At 40.9% G+C, this 24,629-nt stretch overlaps 2 protein-coding genes across 2 annotated transcripts; both read right to left on the bottom strand.

Moving 5' to 3' along the window:
• Window positions 1-21: 21 nt before the first annotated feature.
• Window positions 22-14,925, bottom strand: ankrd13d (ankyrin repeat domain 13 family, member D). The gene is made up of 16 exons (XM_079556387.1): window positions 14,061-14,925; window positions 13,827-13,962; window positions 13,633-13,757; window positions 13,514-13,559; window positions 11,054-11,197; window positions 8,182-8,371; window positions 7,978-8,044; window positions 7,817-7,898; window positions 7,675-7,736; window positions 7,470-7,600; window positions 7,233-7,390; window positions 7,050-7,163; window positions 6,806-6,978; window positions 5,654-5,733; window positions 770-1,000; window positions 22-454 (listed from the first exon to the last, which is right to left on the bottom strand). Exons 1-16 carry the CDS (start codon window positions 14,142-14,144, stop codon window positions 391-393), a joined length of 1,887 nt encoding a protein of 628 aa, XP_079412513.1. The 5' UTR covers window positions 14,145-14,925; the 3' UTR covers window positions 22-390.
• Window positions 14,926-15,767: 842 nt separating this feature from the next.
• On the bottom strand, window positions 15,768-24,376 carry kdm2ab (lysine (K)-specific demethylase 2Ab). Its single transcript, XM_079556950.1, has 23 exons — window positions 24,185-24,376; window positions 23,708-23,751; window positions 22,531-22,669; window positions 22,372-22,450; window positions 22,238-22,284; window positions 21,950-22,128; window positions 21,757-21,863; window positions 21,584-21,677; window positions 20,760-20,913; window positions 20,564-20,679; window positions 20,337-20,463; window positions 19,989-20,257; window positions 19,829-19,906; window positions 19,497-19,751; window positions 19,292-19,420; window positions 19,119-19,205; window positions 18,667-18,873; window positions 18,548-18,577; window positions 17,425-18,428; window positions 17,179-17,342; window positions 16,959-17,105; window positions 16,666-16,881; window positions 15,768-16,598 (listed from the first exon to the last, which is right to left on the bottom strand). The coding sequence occupies exons 2-23, from the start codon at window positions 23,744-23,746 to the stop codon at window positions 16,417-16,419; spliced, it is 3,849 nt and encodes a 1,282-aa protein (XP_079413076.1). The 5' UTR covers window positions 23,747-23,751; window positions 24,185-24,376; the 3' UTR covers window positions 15,768-16,416.
• Window positions 24,377-24,629: the final 253 nt, after the last annotated feature.

The following is a 24,629-nucleotide window of genomic DNA, read 5'->3' as shown; positions in this document are numbered from 1 at the left end:
TGCATGACTCGTGACCCTTTCAGAAATAAGTGCTTGTATTTCTGTTTGTTCTTTATTTTCACACAGAGTCAACCAAAGGCATTTTCTTAACATGATGTATTTTGTGCACGTTTTAGATAATATGTTAAAGGATCATTCAGCGCTCAATAAACATCAACACTGTAAAAAATAAATATAAAAAGAAAGAAAAAAAAAATATTCTCCCTCTTTTTGTTGTTTTTCAAAGCGTCTCTCATATCCCCAACTCAGTCAAGTCGTATTCATTGTGTATAGCAGCCAGTGCAATAAGTAAACTCTAATAAGTTAATATTTCATAATAAAAAATAAAATAAAACAATAAATTAAGAATATTTAGCCCAAATTAATGTCTTTTGTAAGTTGCTTGTGACATTACTTCTCGGTGAGTGACAGCTGCAGTATCCTCTCTAGTTCCTCCTCTTCTTCCTTTTGCTTCCTAAAGTAATGTAAAAAGTAGAAACAAATGTGAATTTGTGCAAATATTGAATAATGTAAAGCACTGAAACCAAATACTAAACAAGTATAATACTAACAAGTAAAACTGTATTTTTATAGGAGACAGGCTTTCCCCGCAGACATTAACCACTGTTTGTTTTTCAGGTTAATACACTGAAAGTTATAATAACATAATACAATCTATATTAGATAATATAATGCATAATATCTATAGCATAATATACATTTTGTATTAATAAGAAAAAGAAAAATATATTATATTTTGCAACATGTCATTTCCATTCCATCACTTCACCTGTGCATTTCCTCCTGCTCCTTGCAGGACAGCTCCATGGCGAGACGCAGCTGCTCGTCAAAACTTTCTCCCACACCAAACCGTCCAGACAGCCGTGGGTCTCCCCCAGAGCTCAAAGACACAGGGGACAGAGGGGCAGCCGAGTCCTCTGGTGACACAGAGGTGGGTAAATCTGTTGAGCTATCCCCCTCTCGACCGACCAGTGAGATTGACAGAGACTCCTGGATTGCCCTGGGATGAGATGAGAATAAATGGGTTACAAAAGGGAGGAAAAAAGAGAAGACCTAATTACTTACAGTAATTCTGTTAAGAGCGGCTTAATTACTTCACACACAATTTCCGTGAAAGACAGCTGCGACATGTATACACTCCAGTTTCATAAACTAACTCACCTTCCCTTTAGTTTATTTACTGTTTAGTCCTAGCCTGGGTTTACCAGACCCTCGTACTCATTGCGTTTCGTACAAGGGTCTGGACCTTTACAATTGAGCTCCGTTATCAGGTGGGAGGGGTGAACTCCTTTGAAACCATTGGATCTGATTTTCGCTAGCGTTTGGTCGTGACGTATGTAATGCCCTCGAGTGAGTGAAGCAGCTATCATAACTCTATCATAACTCTATCATAGCTCTATCATAGCTCTATCATAGCTCTATCATAGCTCTATCATAGCTCTATCATAACTCTATCATAGCTCTATCATAGCTCTATCATAGCTCTATCATAGCTCTATCATAGCTCTATCATAGCTCTATCATAGCTCTATCATAACTCTATCATAGCTCTATCATAGCTCTATCATAGCTCTATCATAACTCTATCATAGCTCTATCATAGCTCTATCATAGCTCTATCATAGCTCTATCATAGCTCTATCATAGCTCTATCATAGCTCTATCATAGCTCTATCATAGCTCTATCATAACTCTATCATAACTCTATCATAGCTCTATCATAGCTCTATCATAGCTCTATCATAGCTCTATCATAGCTCTATCATAGCTCTATCATAGCTCTATCATAACTCTATCATAACTCTATCATAGCTCTATCATAACTCTATCATAACTCTATCATAACTCTATCATAACTCTATCATAGCTCTATCATAGCTCTATCATAGCTCTATCATAACTCTATCATAACTCTATCATAGCTCTATCATAACTCTATCATAGCTCTATCATAACTGTTGGGAGCATTCCTTGCACATTCCAAGGCTTCAATTTTAATTTCTTGATATTTGGGAGCCGAGCCAGAAGGATTGAAGAGCTGCCATTAATTTCGTATCCACCGCCATTGCCAAACTACAACCAGCAAATGCGGCGCAAATGCTTGACGTCACCTACAACACCCGCCTCCCCCGCTCGCTGAATGGTAGGTTGAAATTCAACCGATGTAACTCGGCCACTGAGATCAGACTCAGACGTACATGTAGGGAAAATATAATTGACCGGAGTTTACGGATGGCTAAGGCCATTTTGTGATTTTTGTGATGTATAAAAGTTTATTGTTACAAGTGCACAATAGAGTAGCTGTATAGCTAATGGATATTTTAAAAAAGCACAATAGACAGGTTAGACTAGCGTTTCACTTGAAAATAGGTAACAGAATTATATTTCAGATTTTGTTAAAATTATTTCCCTGGTTTTATATACAGTATTTCATGATGCTTATAATTTCACTTTCTTATTGGACTAGAGCAAAGGATACAATGAGGTAGTATTGCCATAACTATATGGTTGCCATGCAACCATACAGTACCTATAGGCCAGGGGTTGATACAGTAGTAACGGAGTTGAAAATAAGAGTGTTCTCACAACAAAGAACCACACTTGCCTGATAAATGCCATTTATCAGGCATTTTGGAAATGTCTAATTGATCATTTCTGCGCCTTGAACAAAATGCTAATAACATGCTAATTAATAACATGTAAGTAAGTAATGTTTATTTATATAGCACCTTTCACAGACAAAAGTCACAAAGTGCTTCACAAAAACACAAAATAGAAATACAAAGTACATTTACAGTCACAAAAAACGTGGTCATGAAACAACCCTTATTCCACTGGAATTTAAAACGCTTTCTGAAACAAGTAGGTTTTCAGTTTACTCTTAAAAACATCAACACTGTCAAGTAACCGCAAGGAAAGCGGAAGATCGTTTCAGAGCTATGGAGCGACCACCTGGAAGGAGCGATCTCCTCTGGTCTTAAAACGAGTACGAGGGACCATGAGAAGGATCTGATCCTGAGACCTCAGCCTCCGAGAGGGGGTATACGGACACAACAAGTCTCTAATGTAGGAGGGAGTCTGACCATGCAAGGCTCTGAAGGTCAGCACCAGGATTTTAAAATGGAAACGAAAACTGACTGGAAGCCAGTGAAGGGCTTTCAGAATGGGAGTAATATGAGCCCTTCTGTTTGTGCGAGTCAGTAACCTCGCTGCAGAGTTTTGTACCTGCTGAAGACGAGACAGCTCCTTTTTGTTCACGAGAATACACTGTTACAATAGTCTAAACGGGAAGACACAAAGGCGTGGATAATCATTTCAAGATCATCTCTGGACACAATTGATCTAAGTTTAGAGATTTTTCTCAGTTGGTAAAAACAGTTCCTTGTCAGCAGTTTAGAGCGATGCTCTAAGGACATTTCTTTGTCAAAGTTAACGCCTAGATTTCTAAGGCTTGTTTTAGCAGACAGATTCAGGTCGCCCAAATACTGGTGAATCCCTGGAATAGCGTCATCATGGGCAATCACCAGCACCTCTGTTTTGTCTGAGTTTAGTGGTAGGGAATTTGCGCCGAGCCATTGTTTAACTTGCGCAAGACATTTCAGCAGAGAGCTTAATTTCTGGAACTCAGAGGGCTTAAATAAGCAGTAATTTCATCAGCAAACAAATGGTAGGAAACATCATCAAAACTCTGGATATTTTTTCCTAATGGAAGGACATAGAGTAAAAACAAAATTGGGCCCAAAACAGAGCCTTGAGGGACCCCACACAGCAAATCAGCAGAGTCAGACAGGAACTGATCTGCAGAGACACTAAAACTCCTCCCCAATAGGTAAAAGGAGAACCACTCTAAGACTGATCCTGACATTCCGACCAACAAGATTTGATGATTCACAGTGTCAAATGCTGATGATAGATCTAACAAAACAAGGATGGTACATTTTCCAGAGTCCGCAAACATGATGATATCACTAGACACTTTAAGCAGGGCAGTTTCCGTGGAGTGTTGCTTACGGAAACCGGACTGAAAAGTGTCAAAAATGTTGTATTCCTCCAAAAAGGGTACCAACTGGTCAGAGACCACCTTCTCCAACACTTTGGACAAAAATGGAAGTTTAGAAATGGGCCTGAAATTTTTTAGATCTGTAGGGTCCAGATTAGGCTTTTTGAGAAGAGGTTCCACAATAGTGTGTTTAAAAGCACTGGGGAAAACACCAGTTGACAGTGAAAGGTTGATCAGATTGGTCACCCAGGGGCCAATAACATCAAATATTTTTATAAAACGTTTACAGGGCAGAACATCAGACACACAGAAAGAAGGCTTCATTCTGGTTACCAGAGCTGAGGCATCGGCCTGTGTTGCAGGGCTAAAAGAGGAACAAGCTCCCCAGCACCAGGTGTGCAAAACAAGAGCATTGGGAGATGATCTTTGATATCCTGGATTTTATCAATAAAAAAACTTTTGAAATTCATTGCTGTCAGCTTTACAAAACACAGGTGTAAGAGGAGCAGCAGGACATACAATAGAGTTAGTGGTATCAAACAATACTTGAGGTTTTTTCTTATTCATGGTGATCAGCATTTTTTATCGTTTCATTTAAAGACATAAGTTCTCTAAGGTGCAACCTATGGACCTCAAGTTTGGTGGACTTCCACAGACGCTCGGCTTTCCGACACAGTCTCTTGATATTACGAATACCATCATTTATCCAGGGACACGCTGCTTTATGAGACACCAGATTCGATTTGACAGGTGCAACCTGATCCAAAATGAGCTCACAGTGGCTATTAAAGCTATGGATGAGACTGTCCACATCATTACATTCCAAGGACAATTTCAAATCAAACAAAGTGGAGAAACTAACTGCTGTGTTCTCTGTGATGATCCGCCTCTGTGACCAAAACTCAGAAGGCACAGACTCTGTTGCAGCTTTAGCTACTAAAGTAATAGATTATAGAGTATTTTGACCAAATCAGCACCTGATTGTTTTGTTACGTTAAAATATGAATCATACTATATGTGTTCAAATATCGAAGATCTCATTATTATAAAATAATATTTATTGAAAAATGTTTTTACAATAAAATGTCCCTCTTTATGCTATCCAATCCACGACCCGCAACCCAAAATGCGTTTGGGCCACTGCAACAGGCCATGAGCAACGAACAGCTCTATCCTTAGAATATGGAACTCTCCCTCATCCATAAAACTTTAACTTTTTCAACTTTGTAGAACTAAGCGCTATAGTTGACTTGTGTCATGTGAAAAGCACGACACATATAAACTTCCCTTCAATAAGTAAAACTATGATTAGCGCTTATCAGCGGCATTATTCCATTAAATTAAAAGGGTTAATCTTTAAGTTTAAATGTTTTCCAAATTTAATAGATTGCATAAAACTCACCACTTGGGTCTGAAACGCAAGTAAGTAATTATTATAATATAAAATGTTCTTTTTTCTAAAGTCCATTATTTCAGCTACTAATCAGAATCCACAGGCTATCACTTTGACCAATCAGACGAGCTTTCCTATGAGTCGGCCTTTCAGATCCACTCTCTCCTCACTTTGCAATCTTGCAGACTATCACTTTAAGTAAGTGAGAATTAGAAAACATAAAAACTTTCAAATTAAAGTGTGCATTGAAGACGACTCACCTCTCCAGCTGAGAGTCTTCCTCAAATGATGGGGACTGTGGGACAGGGCGACTATTGGTCAGAGCCTCCCAAATGGTCACCTAATACATATGCACAAGAGAGATCAAGTGAAAACATTACACCTTACCTGTTCAGTAATGTGCTATACTGATTTTTTTTTTTACTTTTAATCACGCTACAATAATAATAATGTCGTTTCCAAATATCCAAATCCCTGGACTTGTGTTTTGTTATATACAGGATAAATCTTGCAATCTGAGACCATCTCATTATTACAGCCCTCCACCCTTTGTCTCAACATGTTTCAACAGTTCCTACACCTACACTAACCTTGTGCTGCTCTGAAGATCAGAATTTTCAGTCTCACAAAAAATACATCTTAAAAAGGCACAAGCAAATAATGTTCAAGCTCAAATCCATGTGGATTGAATGAGTCGGACATATTGCAGGGCAGTGCTGTGAGTGGACAAGATCAAGCACTTTTATTGAAGCTAATCAACTACACAGCGACAACAGAAAAGCATGTGGCATGTTGCTACAGACGAGGGGTGGGGGCGATACACAGCAGCAAAAATATTATGACACAATTTCTTTCGACCCAGATCAAGATTTCAATATTCATGAGCACCTAGTATCTGTGTATTGCCTTATAGAAGGAGCTGAAGCTATCACCTCTTCTGAAAGTTCATACTTCACTGTGACGGCTTACATCACTCGCTCAAACCAAACGGCAGAAAAAGCGAGTGATGGAAAGTGTCTGTATTTGTTTATGCAGCTCTAAGTTCAAATACAATGAACCACTGAATGACAAACTGATGATATCACAAAAAAAACAGATTGTTTACACTAATCAATTTATCTGCATATTTTAGTAGTGCTTTGTTGTTTTGCGACTAAGCTGTGACTGGCTAAACAGACACTTTTTTTTTTAGCCACAATTTCCAAAACGAACACACAAACAATCTGGGTTAATCACAAATAATAAAATACACACAAATAATCTGGATTTTGTCAGGTTACACCTTCACCAGGCGAGGTCTAATTGTCCTCACTACATTGGTGTCCTCTAGTGTTTTCAGCTTTATACTTTTAATTATGATTTAGAAAGTGCCCTGTCCACAGCGCAATATGGCAGCACAGTGTACCTCTTACCTGGTCACTCTCTGTGCCTGCGTCTAACAGACTTTGCTGTATGGCAAACTGAAGCAAGTTGTCATCCTCATCCCGCATAGGTTCACTGCGCCCAGGGCCCAGAGTAGCGTAGTCTGGTGGGGGCTCGAACACAGATGGGTCAATTTCGCAGTGAAAAGGTTCAGGAGATAGACCTGGAAAAGCGGGAGTTATAAGTCAATGCACCAACATAATAAAAAATATACAACATGGAGTTCGCCACAACCTGCTTCTGTTGGGCTCTCTGGTTTGTGCAGCGTCACTGAACTGACCGGCTCGTCACAGCCACACAAGTTACTAAAGGTCACTCTGGCATTCAACACATGGAACAAGGGAATCTCTGTAGACAATAGAAAGTGGTTGTTTGTGTATAATATTTCTTCATAATCCATAAACAGTCCCCTCCTACCTATCTTTACTGGAAAACCTGGCGGCAGGCGCAAAGTGATGAAGTCCCGCAACTTTGCAAAGTGGGCATTGGAAATGGCCATAAGGTCAATAATTGGTGTCACCTGCTCTGCCAGCGACAAAGGATGAGTCTCACTCAACCACAGCGTTGCTTTAAACCTGAACAGGAGCAAAATTATTCTTCAAACAAGTGAAAAAAAAATAAAAGTTTTTATTCTGTGTTGATTTTTAAAGACACCTTTGGACTTTACTAGTGAGCTCAATGGGACGTCCAATGTCTCGCCCATTCAGATTGAACTCTGGGTTGAAGTACTCCTCTGCAGTGATCGCTGTCGGATTCTGAGGACTGGCACACTGGGAGACATTACTCTGAAAGAAACACATCAATGGTTAAGTGGCCGTCTATAGCATGCTGTTGCAAATTTGAGGTAACCCTAACTCACTCCATTATGAGCTGTGTGCTGTTCGGCAATCCCTAAGAAGGATTGCAAAGGAGTCTTTGTACCTATGATAAAATAGGAAATGTAAATTGTTGATTATGAATGCATTCAACATAACTTTGATCGGAATATGGTCACAATGTACCTCTGCTTCGGGATTTGTCTTGGTCTGATAAATGTTCTGTTCTAGACCTTGTAACAAGCTCCACATTTGTAGCACTGTAAACCTGGAAATCCAGCAAAAGATCAACAAAATGCTAGCTGCATATGAAATTTACATGTGTATGCCTATTGTATTACGCTGACCTTAGCTTCATAGCCACTGACCACTTCAGTCTTCTCTGAACGCCATCCCCAAATTCCAGATTTATTCCTACAGTCAAGACAGAGATAAGGGCTACTTACATATATTATTGTCTGTATTTTGTTGTAGACTAAGCAATTACCGCACAAAAATATTATTATAAATACATCTAGAACAAAAAGCAGCGAAACAGTGAAAGCTGATACCTTTCAAAGGCAATGTTGCGAGTGTTGAGATGTGTAGAGACAATTGGTGACGTCAGTCTCTGGGCTGTGTTTTCCTGTGAAGGCTGCATGGCGGCGAGGAGAGACGGAGCATCTCGAGGGGAAAGCACCAGGGGCTCGGTGTAAACCACCTGCTTCTCATGGTCCACCTCCATCACCACTGCACCATCATCTACAGCCACAAGGAAGAAGACAGACCTGTCACTGAATGTCCCTAGTGGGAGGACAATAGTATTTTCTGTGCCCCGCCTCCATCTTAAAGGTTTCTGTGGTTTCTACTATGTGCAGCAGTAGATCAAGAATAAGTGGCTGGAAATCACAATTTAAAACAAGATTATTTTTTTTATGAAGACATTTGTGTAAAATGTCTTTAATTTGATTTTTTCTTTTATCTACTCAATAAGTTCCTTAAACACCTCTGGCGAACTGCTCCACCTCAGGCCCTGCTGTACAGATCCAGCTGCCCCGTATTGTCAGGCCGCACCAATAGCACAGGTCCATGACTACGACGGAGGGGGCCGCCATTAGCCTCCATTGCTGCAATACCTCCATCGAGTGGCAGCAAAATAAGCTAGTTTCGCACGTGAAAGCATTGCTCTTCACACACTGTAAAGCCTGGTTTCTACAGCTAGATATTGCTCCTGTGATAACACTGGGTTTAGGCACAATTAAAGAAACCATAAGAAACATATGAAACATTTTAGAATTCTTGTGTACTAATGATGGCCTGACTTTGACAGGCCTTTAGCATCAGAGCTAACGGTACGGGCGCGGTTACGACCATTACCACCACCATATGTGTTTGAGTGAGTGAACCTAGGCTGATGCAGAAGGCCCTGATTGAAACCCCACGGCCCACCACTGTAGTTTGGCGTCTAATAACAATCATTTAAAAAAAATATTGATGTCTATCATTTATTTATTTTTATTTTATTTTTTATTTAAGGTAGTGCAGACGAACAATACAAAAACAGTAGACAAGTCCACTGACGTGTAATAATAATAATCATCATAAAACAAATTCTATACAACAACAACAAAAAAAGGGCACAAGTTAGAAGTGCTACCTTAAACATTTACATGTGTGTGCGTGTGTGTGTGTGTGCGCATGTGTGCATGTGTGTGCGTGCCTGTATGAAATGCTAAGTGCGACTTGGATATGTTTATAGGGGAAACACAAGAGAAGGAGAGTTTGGCAACATAGAAAGGAGCAAAAAACAAAAAAGAAAAACAAAAAGATACTAATAATAATATTAATAGTAATAGTCATACAACTAAAATATAGAATAGTAAAATCAATCAAATAGAAGACATTTCTTTCCAATTATACAATGCTTATAATTTTATTTTATTTATTTATTAATCATTTTTACTTATAAGTTCAATACCCTTTTGAAGTGGATGTAAGACCAGGGGCTTAAACTCTGCTGCTGCCCGACCCTGGGGAGGCAACTCGCAGAGCAAGGACTGCTCCATCACCTCAGAGCAACCCACTGACCAGATGAGGAGAGGGTCTGCTCACTTGATCAAGCAGTGTTTTTACCTGGCTAATATCCACCTCTACATTTGTCGTTAATTTTCTTTTTAGTATTATTATTATTATTATTATTATTTATTTATTTATTTGCATTCTTTAATTTTGAGGTGGGGTAAGACCATGGTGCTTAAATTCTGCTGCTGCCTGTCCGTGGTGGGGAGGCAGCAGCATAGCAGAGACCGCTCCATCACTTTAGAGCAACTCTCTGACCTGATGAGGAGAGAGTCTGCTCACTTGATCAAGCAGTGTTTTTGGTGTATCCCCCCTTTTTTTTTTTTTTCTTTTTTTTTTTTATATATACATATATATATTTTCCCTTACTCTACCTCCCCCCCAAAAAATGCATTATAAGCACTGCATAACCTCGGGGACATATAATTCATGAAAATTAAAAATAAAGGGGAGCAGAAAGGGAGAGAGAGATAGTGAAGAGGAAGAGAAAGGAACAAGAGGAGATATTGTGTGTGTATTTACATTTTTATATGCGTGTGTTTATTGTATAATTGACATGGATGACAATTAACCAATAAAAATAAATAAATAAATAAATAAATAAATAAAAAGATTATGAGTGAAAAATGATTTCATGTCAAATCTTATGTTAATTATGAGAAGAAAAAAAAAAAAGAAAAAAAAAAAAAAAAAAGAAAAAACAGTAATAATAATAAATAATAGTAACAATAAAAGCAAAAAATGTACATATATATATATATATATATATATATACATACATATACATACATGCACAATACCAGGAGTAGTTTGGCATCCGCACAGTAAAGTGAAGATTACTGCGCAGTAAAGTGAAGATTACTGCGCAGTAAAGTGAAGATTACTGCGCGGATTTCGAACTACTCCTGGTATTATTACGCCTTACAATATAGTTCCCCCTTTTATCCGCTTAGAAAATCCACATTGTTTAATTTTGTGTAATTATACTTTGTAGTGTAACACTTCACGTAACCATATTTAAATAGGGAAAGCGTGGAAGAGCTTGGTAGCTTCTATCTTGACCTGTTTTGGAGCTATAGAGGAGAGAGGGAGAGGCTAAATGCTAACGCCGTCTGTGCTGTGTTTACGTGATTGAAGGCACGGGTGAAGACCAGACAGGTCCTAAAGAACTCGTCAAAGCTAAGGTAAGAACATATCTCAGTATGTAAAAACGGTGGCCTATTCCTTTAAGTTGATTCCTGCTTCACTGAGGAATAGGCTAAACCAAAATCATAATTATAAATGTATTTTGATGAATTATACAGCCCTATTAAAACACATAAAACCTAAAATGGAGTTTCTTGTTTCTTGCTCGTAAATACTCACCTCCGCCCTTAAAGATGTAGCTACGTCGCCCTTTCAACCATGTCATGTGCTCAAAGCCCAATAGGGTGGTGTCAACACGCAGGCACGATCCACTTTTCCAAACACGGTAAACATCACTGGGACAGACCTTTGACACTAAAGGTACTATAGAGAGAGATAATGCATAAGACAAAGGCTCCAAGAAACAAGCTCACAAATTACAGCCGGCATGGGTGATGTAGCAATATTGTATCAAATCGTGATATAACCTTGTGATGGTCTGGAAATATAGTAGTCTATGTGTTCATTGACTGTGATGTCATAGAAATCATAACCATAAATGTCAAGAGTCAAGTCAAAATGTTAAAGAGGGGGTATACTGCTTTTTTTCAATCACATAGCACCAGTCTATATCACACTACAATGATGACCAAAACCTTCTGTTGGTCTGTAAATGCAGTAAATTAGAATAACTGCCTTGTATAAAATTGCTCTTTCAAAATGGCTGTAGTGAATGTCTTGAAATAGGCCTCTGTCTCTTTAAGAACCTCTGACCCTTTCCGACACGCCCCCTCCACACGCTGTCTGTGGCTCCTTCCGAAACCATCAGATTGCCAAGAGCTCTTACGCCAAACCGGATGTGCGTCAGCGTCCGCCATGGCAAGTTGCTTCCGAATTGGTAAGTCAGTTAGGAAGTAGTCAGGAAAAGGAGCCTTGATGCTAACTATCATGGCCACTTTAGCATAGGGACCTCTGATGCTAACTAACCAGTGATTAGGAGCTATGTGCCATCCCATAAGCCACTGCGCCAAACTCCCCCACCCCCCTCGCCCCCACCCTGGAGTGATTCATGCGCAACCACTGTTGATTGACAGGAGCACATTTAATAATAAAAATAATAATAATTTAAAAATTAAGATTCTGCTCAAGCCAAACTTTATAAAGTGATAAATCCATGTTGTCGTCTCCACAGCTCAGTCACATGTCAGTGTTAAAGAGTAAACTCAGTAAACAGATTAAATGCTTTTGTTTTCATTTAGTAGAAACCTAAGCCACATGGATCATTTGCATAATGTAGCTTCATGAAACAGCTGTTGAAATAAAATAACACTAAAGGGAAATGTTTGGATCATTTGGATTTATTTTTCTCCTTAAAGGAATAGGCCACCGTTTTTACATACTAAGATATGTTCTTACCTCACTTTAGACGTGTTAATATATCCCCGTCTGGTCTTTGTCCGTGCGCTCTGTCACGCAAACGGAGCACATACGCAGCCTCTCCCACATGTCACATAGCTCCGAAAAAGCTCACGATAGAAGCTACCAAGCTCTTCCACGTGTTCCCTATTTAAATAAAGTTACGTGAAGTGTTTTCATGCGAAGTATATTTACACAGAAATGTAGCATGTCGATTTTATAAGCAAATAAAAAGGGGGACTATATTGTGAGGCGTAATGATACGAGGAGTAAAACGTCCGCGCAGTAACTCCTAAAGGTTATTGACGGAAGTGAGCGGGGGAAGTCTTTAGGAGTTACTGCGCGGACGCTGTGCTCCTCGTATCATTACGCCTCACAATATAGTCCCCCTTTTTATTTGCTTATAAAATCGACATGCTACATTTCTGGGTAAATATACTTCGCATGAAAACACTTCACGTAACTTTATTTAAATAGGGAACACGTGGAAGAGCTTGGTAGCTTCTATCGTGAGCTTTTTCGGAGCTATGTGACATGTGGGAGAGGCTGCGTATGTGCTCCGTTTGCGTGACAGAGCGCACGGACAAAGACCAGACGGGGATATATTAACTCGACTAAAGTGAGCTAAGAACATATCTTAGTATGTAAAAACGGTGGCCTATTCCTTTAAATGTCTTTGTTTGGACACTATGTTGTTGTTGGACACTAGGGGGCGACATGCACTTTTGTTTGGCCTGCACTCCACCAATAACTTTAAAGAAGAAGAAAAGTAGCTGTTGGTGATGTCACTTCCCTTTCCCCTGTTTAAGGACGGACGGATTGTGCAAATTCGGCTCAAGGTCTAGTTCACTAACTGCATAGAGGTCTAACAGTTGACCCCATGAAAAGTTAAGGAGTTAGTTGCTAGTGTTAGTGCTTAGAGGCTACAATTTGATGGTTTCGGATTGAGCCTGTGGCATCAGTGGGGAGGGGGCTCTGCTGAGGAGCAGTGGTTGGTTACTCGGCTGGTGACGAAAGCTCGGAGGCGTCTCCGGGAGGTGGGGGCGTTCCTAGGAGGACTCAGGCAAACCTATCCCTAAAATGGCCGCCATCAGAGTTTTTACAGAGTACTCAAAAATACATGAATGTGCCAAGGCAACACTTCAGGCATGTTTTTAATGAGGAAATGACATAATAACATGATGTAAAGCTTGAAAAAGTCAATTTTGCATAATACCCCCCCTTTAATATATGTGGAGCTATCCAACACTGGTGGTGCTGAAACCATCATGGAAAAGAACCTACCCCAACTGGTGAACTCCCACTTCATCTCTACATAGAAGTCTCGCGCCTGAAATGAACAAAGAACAAGTTTGTAAAATGTCTCAGAAAAGGAGTGCAGATAGTGCTAGAGTTAAGATTACCTGTCTAAGTTTACTCAGCAGTTCTGGGATGCCCGCAAGTCTCTCTGTAGCGCGTTTAAAATCTCGATACTGAAGCACGAGCTGAACTAGTTCTGGGTCTCCGGTGCTCACAGCCTCCTGCAAAACTGAACACACAGCTCTGTTTCATAACGTCTCACAGCAGGAGAAACAGTGCACCCGAGGAGGCAGCTCACCGGTCCAGCCCTGGCCGCCGCAGTGAGTGGGGTCTACAGAGTATCGGAGCAGGACTCGGGCCGACTCCAGGTGGCCGAGGCTCACGGCCAGCTCCAGAGGGGTGCGCCCCCGCGGGTCCAGCCGCTCCACCTCATGCTGCACATCCACAACATCACCAGCGCATTGCAGAGCTGCTCTCGACAAACCCCACCGCCACCACCTTTATACACTTCAACAAACATGCCCCTGCTTACCTCGGCTTTCTGCAGCTCACGGTCAAGCTCTATGTACTGATTATTCCAAACCAGAAAATGTAGAGGAAACGCCTCTTGGGCCATGGCTGACGATTTTCTGACCGACAGACCGAGATAAAGCTTTGCAATCTGACTTGTTCAGCCAAAAAACACAGACTACGAGTTCAAGGATGTTGTAGTCCGCTAGCAGGGTAGCTGAGAAAACGCACTAAAATCACCAGATGGTCCAATGAAACCATCTAGTTCACATTTAAAGCTAAACTCGGTGGGAGCCTGAATTAGTGGGCTGAGTTAGCCAAGCCAACTCAGCCCACTAATTTGATGTTGACTAACAGCTAGCGGTGCTAACACAAGCTAACACTACTAGCCAATAACTCTGGCCCCGCTTCTCTTGGCTCATTTCCATTCTTCAAATGTAATTGTGTGAAACTGCGCTCCCGCATCTGTCCATATTTGTCTCTTATAAAGTTGGAAAATATGTCAATTGAAAAAGTATAAAGACAGTACGCCGCCCGCTACCGAGAGCATCGCTGTGCAAATCGTATAGTTTGTTGCCTGTCTCAACATTAAATCGAGATTTCCCTCAGTTGTTTCTCATCCAGGTCGTCGTTTGTCTTTGGTTCGTGCGCTGACAGCTGCTGCCCGCCGGAGGAAGATGATGAAGCCGAGCACATCTGCAGCCAGCCTCCATGATCCACAGCACGCGCGGCTCGTGAGAGGTGTTTAAGGGCAAACACCAGGCTGGTCAATAGTGTCTTCTTCCTCGTTGCTTTATATCCAGGTTACCAGAGCCAAACTAGGTGGTGCCAGGGTTGCACCTCCACACCATGGATGGAATTACCTCCCAGTGGTGCCCAAAGTGTGGCCCGGGGGCCAAATGCGGCCCTCAGTCCATTTTTTGTTGGCCCTCAAGCTTCTTGTTGAATTGGCACCCATTGCCGGAGATTATACTTTTTACTGCAAACTTAACCTGCACAATTATAGCCTCAAAAACTAACATTTGCCTGTGAGACTGAGCTGAGTAAAGCTTCCAAGTGTAAATAAAGGTTTGGGACAGTCAAAACATCCCACATCTGTCCAGTTGAATGTTTCACTACACTGACAACCGGTTTGTGGTACTCAGCCCTCGAAGAAAAAAAGTTTGGACACCCCTGCTCTAAACTAACATGTTCAATGTTGTCAGAACAATTTCAAACTTTTTTTTTATTTGAAAAATAACATAACATAAGTAAAAATGCATTTGAAAATAATTACAATGCTACAAGATTCCCGTTTGATACTCTAAGGAGAACAGATTTACACAAGTATATTTGTACAATATATTCATATTTGTTTTGAAGAATATGGCCAAGAGCGCAGTCCACCACCTTAAATACAGAACTACTATAGCTGAGGCAAACAAAACCAAAGGACTTCCCAAAACTGATACTGTACTCTACATACCAATAGTTATGGTTTATACAAAGCAGGTACTTACAAAAATGACTTTAAAATTGGTGGTGAGGGAGTTAAGGTCTGAAGCAACTGTATAAAAAAAAACGCATTGGGGAATTGTAGCACCTGAAAGTAGTAGTTTCTGAAAATGCACCTTTTCTGACAATTATTGGCGACTCCCACATACTTAATGCAACCTGCCCTTAATGGGGTGAGGTCTTGTGTTGCCTTTGATTGCCTTTTCACTTCTACTGCAATAATGATTTATTTTCACATGTCTTGTAAGAAGTTGTGGTATCAAGACAACTGCAACTTAGACTGAACATACAAAGAGCAATTTTAAGTGTTCTGTTTACGATAACAATGACCTATCCTCTTACATAAATGTCTGCAAAATGCACATTAGCAAAAGGAAGAATGTTCTCCCATCAGGCTGTCAAGTGACTAAAAACAGAAATAAAAGCTAGAACCCATTTTGTATAAAGCCACATGACGTTTCAGTAAACTCACATGTATTATGTGGCTTCTATAACAAACAAAAACACTTCCAACCCAGTATTTATTAACTTTTACTTTGTTTTCAATGGGACACTCAAATGTTATCTGAAGAACTTAGTACTTGAATGGCCAGGGATGTGAACTCTTTATGCTAAATTAAATAATAGTCCATGTTCTGCTTCTGGCACCAGTTTTTATAATATTCTCAATATAAAAACTAAGCTCCTGAGTATTTTAAGTACAAAAGTGAAAACTATACCTCTGAAAAGAAACCTAGCCGTAACCCCTTACAACAGCAACAGTTCTCGTCTCCTCAGTCCGGCTCCATGTCCCCCCCATGTAGATGCATCTCTTTTGTGCCCAACAGACTTCTGTAAAGTTCCTGTCTTGTCTTACTGTCACCACTGCATCTCGTGGGATATGGTTAGGATATCCGCTCGATCAACTTATCGCCTGATAGACAGTAGAGTATGTTCACTGACAGCTCAGAGATGAAGGCTTCACAAGCTTTACGGGAGACGCCTTTACAGCCCCGTAGGTCCAGTAGTGAGATGCAGGAAAGACGCCGGAGATGCTTGACGCATGTGTCTGTGAGTTTACTGCAGCCTGAAGGACAGCAATAGTTTAGCACAGATAAAACTCTTGAAAACTAACAAGAGTTCAAACCACTTACCAGCCAAGTTGAGCTCTGAGAGTGTGTTTCGTGTGGAGGAGCCCACAGCGGTCAGCAAGTTGATGGAGTGGTCAGTGAGACTGTTGCAGTGGGAAAGGTCCAGTTTTGTTAACTGAGGCATGTGGCGGATGACAAGACGCACCGTTGAGTCACTGATGTCGAGACCTGAGAGTCTTAAACTTTGCATGTTGCGAAGTTGACTTCGATTATCACAACCTGAAGGAAGAAAATATGTAAAATAAACATTTCTAACTGAACGTGGGCTACAGTTAGCAAGAACACAAGATTATCACCTGGTGGACTAAGCAGCTCTCTGATCTGGGCATCTTTGACTCCATCAGCATAACGCAGATCTAAAGAACGAAGCAGAGGGCAACCAGACGAACAGAGGGCAGAAATAGATGCCCAAGAACAACCCGATAACATCAAATCCTTTAGGCCTAAAAGGTAAAAATGTAAACATTAGTGTACAATAAAAAGTAAAATCTTTGCCTTCCCAAACAGTTTCTTTACCTGGTAAGCGCCCAATGAGCCAGTTAAGCTGCTTTTTGGAAATGTTAGTCCAAGACAGATCAAGAGTCACAGGCTGCCTTTTTATGATACCAACAAGAGCCTGTGGAGTGACATTTCGCTTGATGCTGAGATCAATTTTTGTCCAAAGCCGTTTGTCTAAGCACCTGTGAGTGACATAAATATTTATTCATTAAAAAACAAACAAAACAAGTAGTTGTTTTTTAATCCATATTCTGAACACTCTACCATTTATGCCAGTTTTTGCAGACAGCCATGCAGACAGAGAGATCGGCCCGACTCAAGTAGCGGAAGACAGACACCCACACCTCCCTTTCACAGGCCGGCCCAGCACCACTGCTGTCACGGTCCGTCTCACTGCTGCCTTCCTGCAGCGCAGACAGAGGGATGCGAGGATGTGGAAGATCAGAGGATGAAGAGGCTGAGCCTCCATTTCCAGGTTTTGCAAGTTTACCCTCATTTATTTTTTTAGAAGCTTCTGATCTCTCTTGGTGTGATTTTTGAGTGTCTATACGCCCACTGCGCGTGAGAGGAGGTGTATGCCTGCTGGATGGGATATCAGGACGTCTGATAGATGGTCGAGAAAGGGCTTTAGTAGGGTTGTGCATGAATGCAGTAGTAGTGGAAGCTATAGCTTCTAATTTAGGGACAATGCCTGATTGGTCTCGCTTAACCTTGCTTGGTACTTGTAGAGTCACTTTGTTAAAGCCTTCTTTGCTTCCAGTTTGGATTTCCTGCTCCATCTCTTCTTCATGATCATGAGTAAAGTTTTGGTTGTCTTTTTCATCTTGGTCTTTGGTCATCCTTGTCTGAGGCTGGTTTTCTTTGTCTCCTCCTGGAGACCCATTCTGTGCCCTCTCCTCTTCCTCTTCCTCCTCATCATCTTCACTGCTGCCACTGCTGCTGCTGCTGTTAGAGTTACTGCTGCTACTACTGCTGTCTTCACTGTCATCTGCAGCTCTGTGGTCTCTGCTGCGAAATCCTCTCCCCATGGCTCCCCCTCTCAGCCTCACACCACGGCCTCGGCCTCTATTTGATTCTCCTTTAGACGTCCCCGTCACACTTAGGGAGGACGGCTTCTCGAACGCCCGAGATCCTTTGGCCGTGGTGTAAAACGAGGAGGCACTTGCCCAGGTCTCTCCCCGCCCTCTGGCCGCGGACAGTCTACTGGTGGGAGACCTTAATTGGGACATCAGTCTAGCGCCTGAACTTTCAAGGGCAACACGTTTTTGCTTGAAGGAACAAGAAACAAAAACAAATTGACTTAAATTAAGTGGAAATTTAATCTTGCTATATTGACATTTCTAAAAGAATAATAAGGGCAATTATTGTACATAATAGTTTCTCTTACCGCCATAATTTTGCTTCTTTCCAATTTGATCTGGAAAAAAAATAATGATACTCTGACAGTTACAAAAGTGCCTCAATATTAAACATTTAATTAAAAGTATAATAACTTTTAGAGTTTACCCTCTTTCTAAGTTGAAGCTCCAGTGCACTCGCTCTTTTTCGACTCTGCGAATGCTGGAGCAGAAGTTTTTGAGAGGGAGGCGGCGTCCTCGGATGGGAGCCAGGTTTCTTGCGTCTTGTCCTTTTGGGAGCTTCTGCTCCACCAACATCCTCTTCAGACTGAGAGTTAGAATCCTCTGATTCACCACTTTCTTCATCACTGGATGACTGAAGTGAAGATGGTAAAATACAGGATTAAAAGGTTCTTTTAAAGACAGCTTTATTGTCAGTTAATACACATGAAGCATGAATTTAAATTATAACTCTCAAACACTCAGTACAAATGGAATAAAAATCCAAATTATGTACACGAATACACAGCATTGGTGGGGTTAGAGTTCAGTGATGGTTAGGTTGAGGTTGTTATTGTAACAGCAACGTCAAGACACAAAAATTAACAATAGACTCAATACCTCTGACGTTGAGCCTTTGCCCTGGTAACACTTTGGACATTCCCAACAACTGGGCAAATCTTTGCTGATCTTCCCTTCACCAGGTTCCTAGAGCACATCAGTGAGTGTTTAACATTGCGATATAATGTTTCCTTCAAAGCCAAAAGTAAATATTTGTTGGTGCCTTCATGTACCTTAATACAATGTGGATGGGCAATACGATTGCAAACTGAGCACTCCATGAGTGTATGAGTGCTTGGATTAGATTCTTCTGGTTCACCTTCGCCACATATAGCACATCTAGCCGTGTTGGGCAAAGCAGGCTAAGAAACATAAAATTTGAGATGTTACGCTGTATCAATCACAAATTAGATTTTATAAAGAAAAATCAGAACTTACAGCCAAGCACTGTCTCGTGACACAACCTTTCTTCATGCGACCAGGGCCACCAAATTTCCTCATGTCATGACAGAACTGACAAGAGCCACACTCTCGCCTGCGGCACGCGGCACACCGTTTACACCTCACCCGCCTCCGTCGTAGGGCGGAGATGGATCGTTTGGTAGACCGCTTGGTCTTGTGCCCCGTAGGACCCAACCGAGGACGGTACAGTAAAGATGGAAGGGGAGTCGTGGGAGGCTGATACCATGATGGCTGATCACAATAATAATCACAGTCAGTTAATGTCTAATAACTTTACATGGCGTGAGTGAGTGTGTTTCTCTATTTACCCTTTGTGGCCACTTTACAATGGGCTCACCAGTGTAAGACAGTTTAGGGTCATCATCTGAATGCTCAAGTAAAACATTCTGGAAAAAGTAGAGAATGTGACAAAAAAGGTACATTTTTTATGGGTGATGATAAAATTCAGTCAATCCAAATTACACCTACCCTCATGTCTTCAAGCAATGCTTCTGCATCCTCAATTCCAGCAGGGACACACTTCTTGTGGGGTGGTAGCTCCTCAAGCTTCCCCAAGAGGTTCCACAGTCCCTCCAGCTCCAGGGGGGTCAGAACATACTTTGTTTTGTTTTCTGCGAGAGACACTTCACAATCATCCGGTTCTTCTTCCTTAACCTCGACTTCCACTTTTTCAGAACCGACGGGGACCTCATTTGTGGCTTCATTTCCATTAACGTCAACAGCATTCGGAGTAAGTCCTGTGAAGTATGAGGACCAAGTGGTTAGCAAAGGATTTGAGTGATTATGTTGGCAAAGGGAAGAATAATAAACATTTACCTATGCCAAGTGAGTATTTTTGGAATTCAAGAGTGAGATGTGATTTTTTTGTCAGACTGTAAAGGTACCTATCCAGGACATACCAACACATCTCATAGAAGAAAGGGTAACGGAACTTTGTGGGCACCTAAAAAGGCATGAGTGATAAAAGGTCATTAACCAAATCATCAGGTTTTCAAAGATTCGTCATAATCTAAAAAAAATGAACTATATATGCAAGTATTTACCCTTGTTCGGTCTTCAATACTGTAGATGTTGAGTTGCATGGGGATGTTGAAGCTGTGAAGAAAATTACCTCCAAATACCAAAGTATCCTCTGGAGTGTACACTGCATGGATCCACCCTGAAGGCCCAGGAGGAAAGGGGTCAGTAAAACACTAGATTTAAATGTGTTTACCTGTTAACGTGATCAGTGATGGGTACCTGAGGGAATCATAAATGTATAGCCTTGCAGCAGCTCTATTCGTTGACAGTCATGACACTTGTCCCCAAGAAAAATGTCCCCCTGTTTTCCTGATAAAACCCAGTTCTCATACATTTCCAGGTTCTGAGGTGAAGGGGGTATTAGCCAAAACACCTGAAAGATCAAGTATTTTCGAAGGTCAAGCCTTTACAAAAGAACATCAATGATCATAGTGTAATGCAGGGGTAGGCATGTTTTCTTGGCGGAGGGACGATTTTCTTTATTGTAAATAGACCGAAGGCCGAAGCCGCTGATTATTAGCCCAAAGTAAAGCGCAACACTGGAAAAATGATCTTAAATTAGATAAATGACTTAAAATTGCTTGAATTAAAGTTCTTCTATGTTGAATTTGAGTTGGTTTGAACTGATCCAAGATACAAATGCAAGCACCAATGGAACAATAAAAAAAAAAGAAAACTACTACAACTACTAGAGGTTTAATCTCTTCTAAGACCAGACCAAATCAAATCTACACAAACTTTATATGTAATCTGTTAATTCAAGTAGATTTATGTCATTTCTTCCTTAAAACGATCCTTTTCTAGTGCACTATGCCAGTGTTGTACATAATATATGACCTAATTGGGTGTATTGACAGTATTTCTACCCTTTTTACTCCCATTTAACTCTAATAATGTTAAAAGTACTCTCTGATTTGTGTAACAACGTTTCTAAAAATCATCTTGAGGGCCAGAGGTGCTGTGCTGGAGGGCCGCATTTGGCCCCCGGGCCTGACGTTGCCTACCCCTGGTGTAATGTATCTAGAAGAAGAGGTGGATCAAACCTTTTTCCCTCGAAGAATATGGTACCAAACTGAAGTCCCACCAAAATCAATATGAAAATCTGTGAAGCAGTCCTGCACACTCATTAGACAATATCTGAAATGAAAGAAAGAAAACGTGAGTCGTGTTGTCTTGTTACAAACACGCTACTTTTACAGTGGTAGTCATCATTTACTTTTGTACTTTCGGGTAATGCATATCAATAATGGCATTGGTGGAGTCAGTTTGTCGTTCTTTGAGATGGCGCGGCCACATGTTGTCTACCCAGTCAATGAGATCCACCTATCAGAGAGTGAATTAGAGAAACTAAAATTAACAAAATAAATGTGATTAAAAAAAAACAACAACAACACAGCAGTAACACTTACCGAGGCTGGGCGCTTCACCAGTGTCTCCAACTTTGTGTGGCTGAACTCGAGGCTGATGACATTGTAGAGTTTCTCTCGTTCGGATGGCGGTGTCTCATAGTAACGGCCCCACTGAGCCATCGACATTTCAATGCCTTTCTGGGTATTTACGTCCATTACATCAACGATACGTCTACTACCTGTGACAAAAATGTATAAAAGGTTAAGAAAAGTACATGAACAATGACAACAAAGCCATTAGGACAGGCACAAAACCAATTGTGTTCAGGGAAAATATACAAAACTCACCAACAAACACCTTCACATCACTCACACTAAAATCAGAGTCTGGCATCCTGGAATAAGAATACAACATGTTTGAAGTGAGACACATACCCCACCATTATGACGCAAAATCACATTGTAGGAGCAACAGATCTTACTGTAAGCCAAGGCCATCTGATTTCTTAAACACTATAGGTTCCTTGAGGCCTTCCCTCTGAATATGTTCAAATGTAAAATCTAAAGCAAGACAAACACACTGGTTTCAAAGTTGTGCGAAGAATACACATCTAAAAGTTGTTTGTGTATCTTTATCTAACCTTTTCCATCCATGTATTTAATCAGGTCCGAACTGAATCGATCACTCAGTAACTTCTCATCCAAATCGAACGTTCGCTTTCCTTCAATTTCATCATCAGAAATCCCGTCATCCTGGTAGCGCCGCCGCGTACCTGTACGCTGATGACAAAAAAGCAACACAAGACGTGGGTTAAAGCAATACCTGCTGCTTGTATTTCAATTTTCAGTCAGTCTAAAAAGCACAACCCAAATGGTCCTTAAAGATATCCAAGTTTACCAGCAGATATTATGCAAAATGTATGCATTAAATTAAGCATATGATTAGGTGGTATTGAGTGGATTCAAATCAAATAATACAGCATCTCACAGCTTAAGCTTTTCTTTCACACACACACACACACACGCGCACACACACGCACACACATACGCACAGCACGCACAAACGCACACACGCACACCCTCCCCCGCCCCCTGCCATTCACCCTCAGCACCATTGCTTGGCTAGACAGATGGATAAAGAACCCAAACACTTGCAAATCTCAGACCCTCCCCCATTCATTCATCAACCTTGTATTTTTTATCTTTTTATTCAAGGAGATGTATGTATACTTAAATAGTAAAAATGAATCAATAATAACTACAATAAAATAAAATGAAAGTTTGCTACTGTTGTTATAAGCCTAAAACACTTTGGAAAGTATTATAAAAGGATTTTCTTCTTCTTAAATTTATCATAATAATACTAGATCAAAAATTAATCCACATTATGCTTAATTTAGCGGCTTCTTACAGATTAGTCGTCTGTGGTCTGTCAATACATCACAGAATGACGCTTTAACAAAGACGTACCGACAAAGCGGACATAAATCCTAATGGATGTCCAAATGCCCAGACACGTGACAAAAGCTAAACATCGTAAAAGTAGTGTCAGCATTAGGTCAGTCGTGCACAAAGTTGAAGCGAACTTGACCTCATCTTGAACTTTTCACTACACGAAAACAACATCCACTGTGGGCTACGAGCAACACCTACGCCTGTGTCTACACCAAACAGCCCTCCATCATTTAAATACCACACAGACGAGCACAGCTCCCCTTTAGCCCCCCTCAGTACATCTCACACGACCGCAAAGCACATACAAAACACCAAGACTTACATTAAAAAGACAAAAGGATAAAGCGACGATGCCCAACTTACCAGGCGTTTGCTGTATCTGGTATTATTGGGGTCCTCCATTGTCACTACAATAAAAGAAGTTAGCATTAGTATCACGTTTGGATAGAGTACATTGCTGGTTAAACATGCCCATGATAAACAAATAAACAAAACCGCAGCTCTTGTGTATTAAAGAGTCGCATTAGCGTCAAGTTGCAAGAAAAAATACAGTATCAATGTTAGCTAGTAGTGTTGTTCTAGGTTAGCCATCGACTATGCTAAACACACACACACAAGCCATATCAAAACATAAAGCTACATTCATGCCATAAAATGAGTACGTGTTGCAGCTTTTTTTTTCGTACTTTTGCGAAACGACACGTAGCATTGACTAGATTTATGTGTGTTTCACTGCAAACAAAACGCAGATGTAGAAACCCTCCCTTTCATGAGTCGTAAACGGGAGCTAGCTGACGTTAGCCTCGTACACCGCAGTAGTAAGGCACTCGTATCTTTTACCTCTACGTCCTTTATCCCGTCAATGTGCTTTCCAGACAAAAAAAAAAAAAAGCTAGTCTTAGGTCGCTGTGCCGTTTCTTCCCATGTCGTCGGATTACGGCGGCGTTTATTGCTGTAACGATATTTATTATTGTGATAAAGTTACACCGTTTCGACGCTCCGGGCCGCCATTTTCAGCTGGTCAAAAAACACACATACACAAACGGGGAAGAAAAAAAAAAGGCTCAGGACCCGCCCCCTTATCGAGGACGCTCTTCTCTTCGGGCGCACGCGCGGGCTCCCATTGGACAGGACATGTGCTATTTAAACACATTACAATATACATTACAGGTGCGCTTGATTTGTCTATGCTGTCTATGCTTTTTTTTTCTCAGTTTAATACTTTAACGCATAAGCTACCGAGAGCATTTCCAAACACAAGAAAACATTATTCTGCAAAGAGGAA

Source organism: Gobius niger (genome assembly GCF_951799975.1).
Source record: "Gobius niger genome assembly, chromosome: 5".
Lineage (NCBI taxonomy): Eukaryota > Metazoa > Chordata > Actinopteri > Gobiiformes > Gobiidae > Gobius > Gobius niger.
This window is presented reverse-complemented; position numbering and strand designations above follow the sequence as displayed.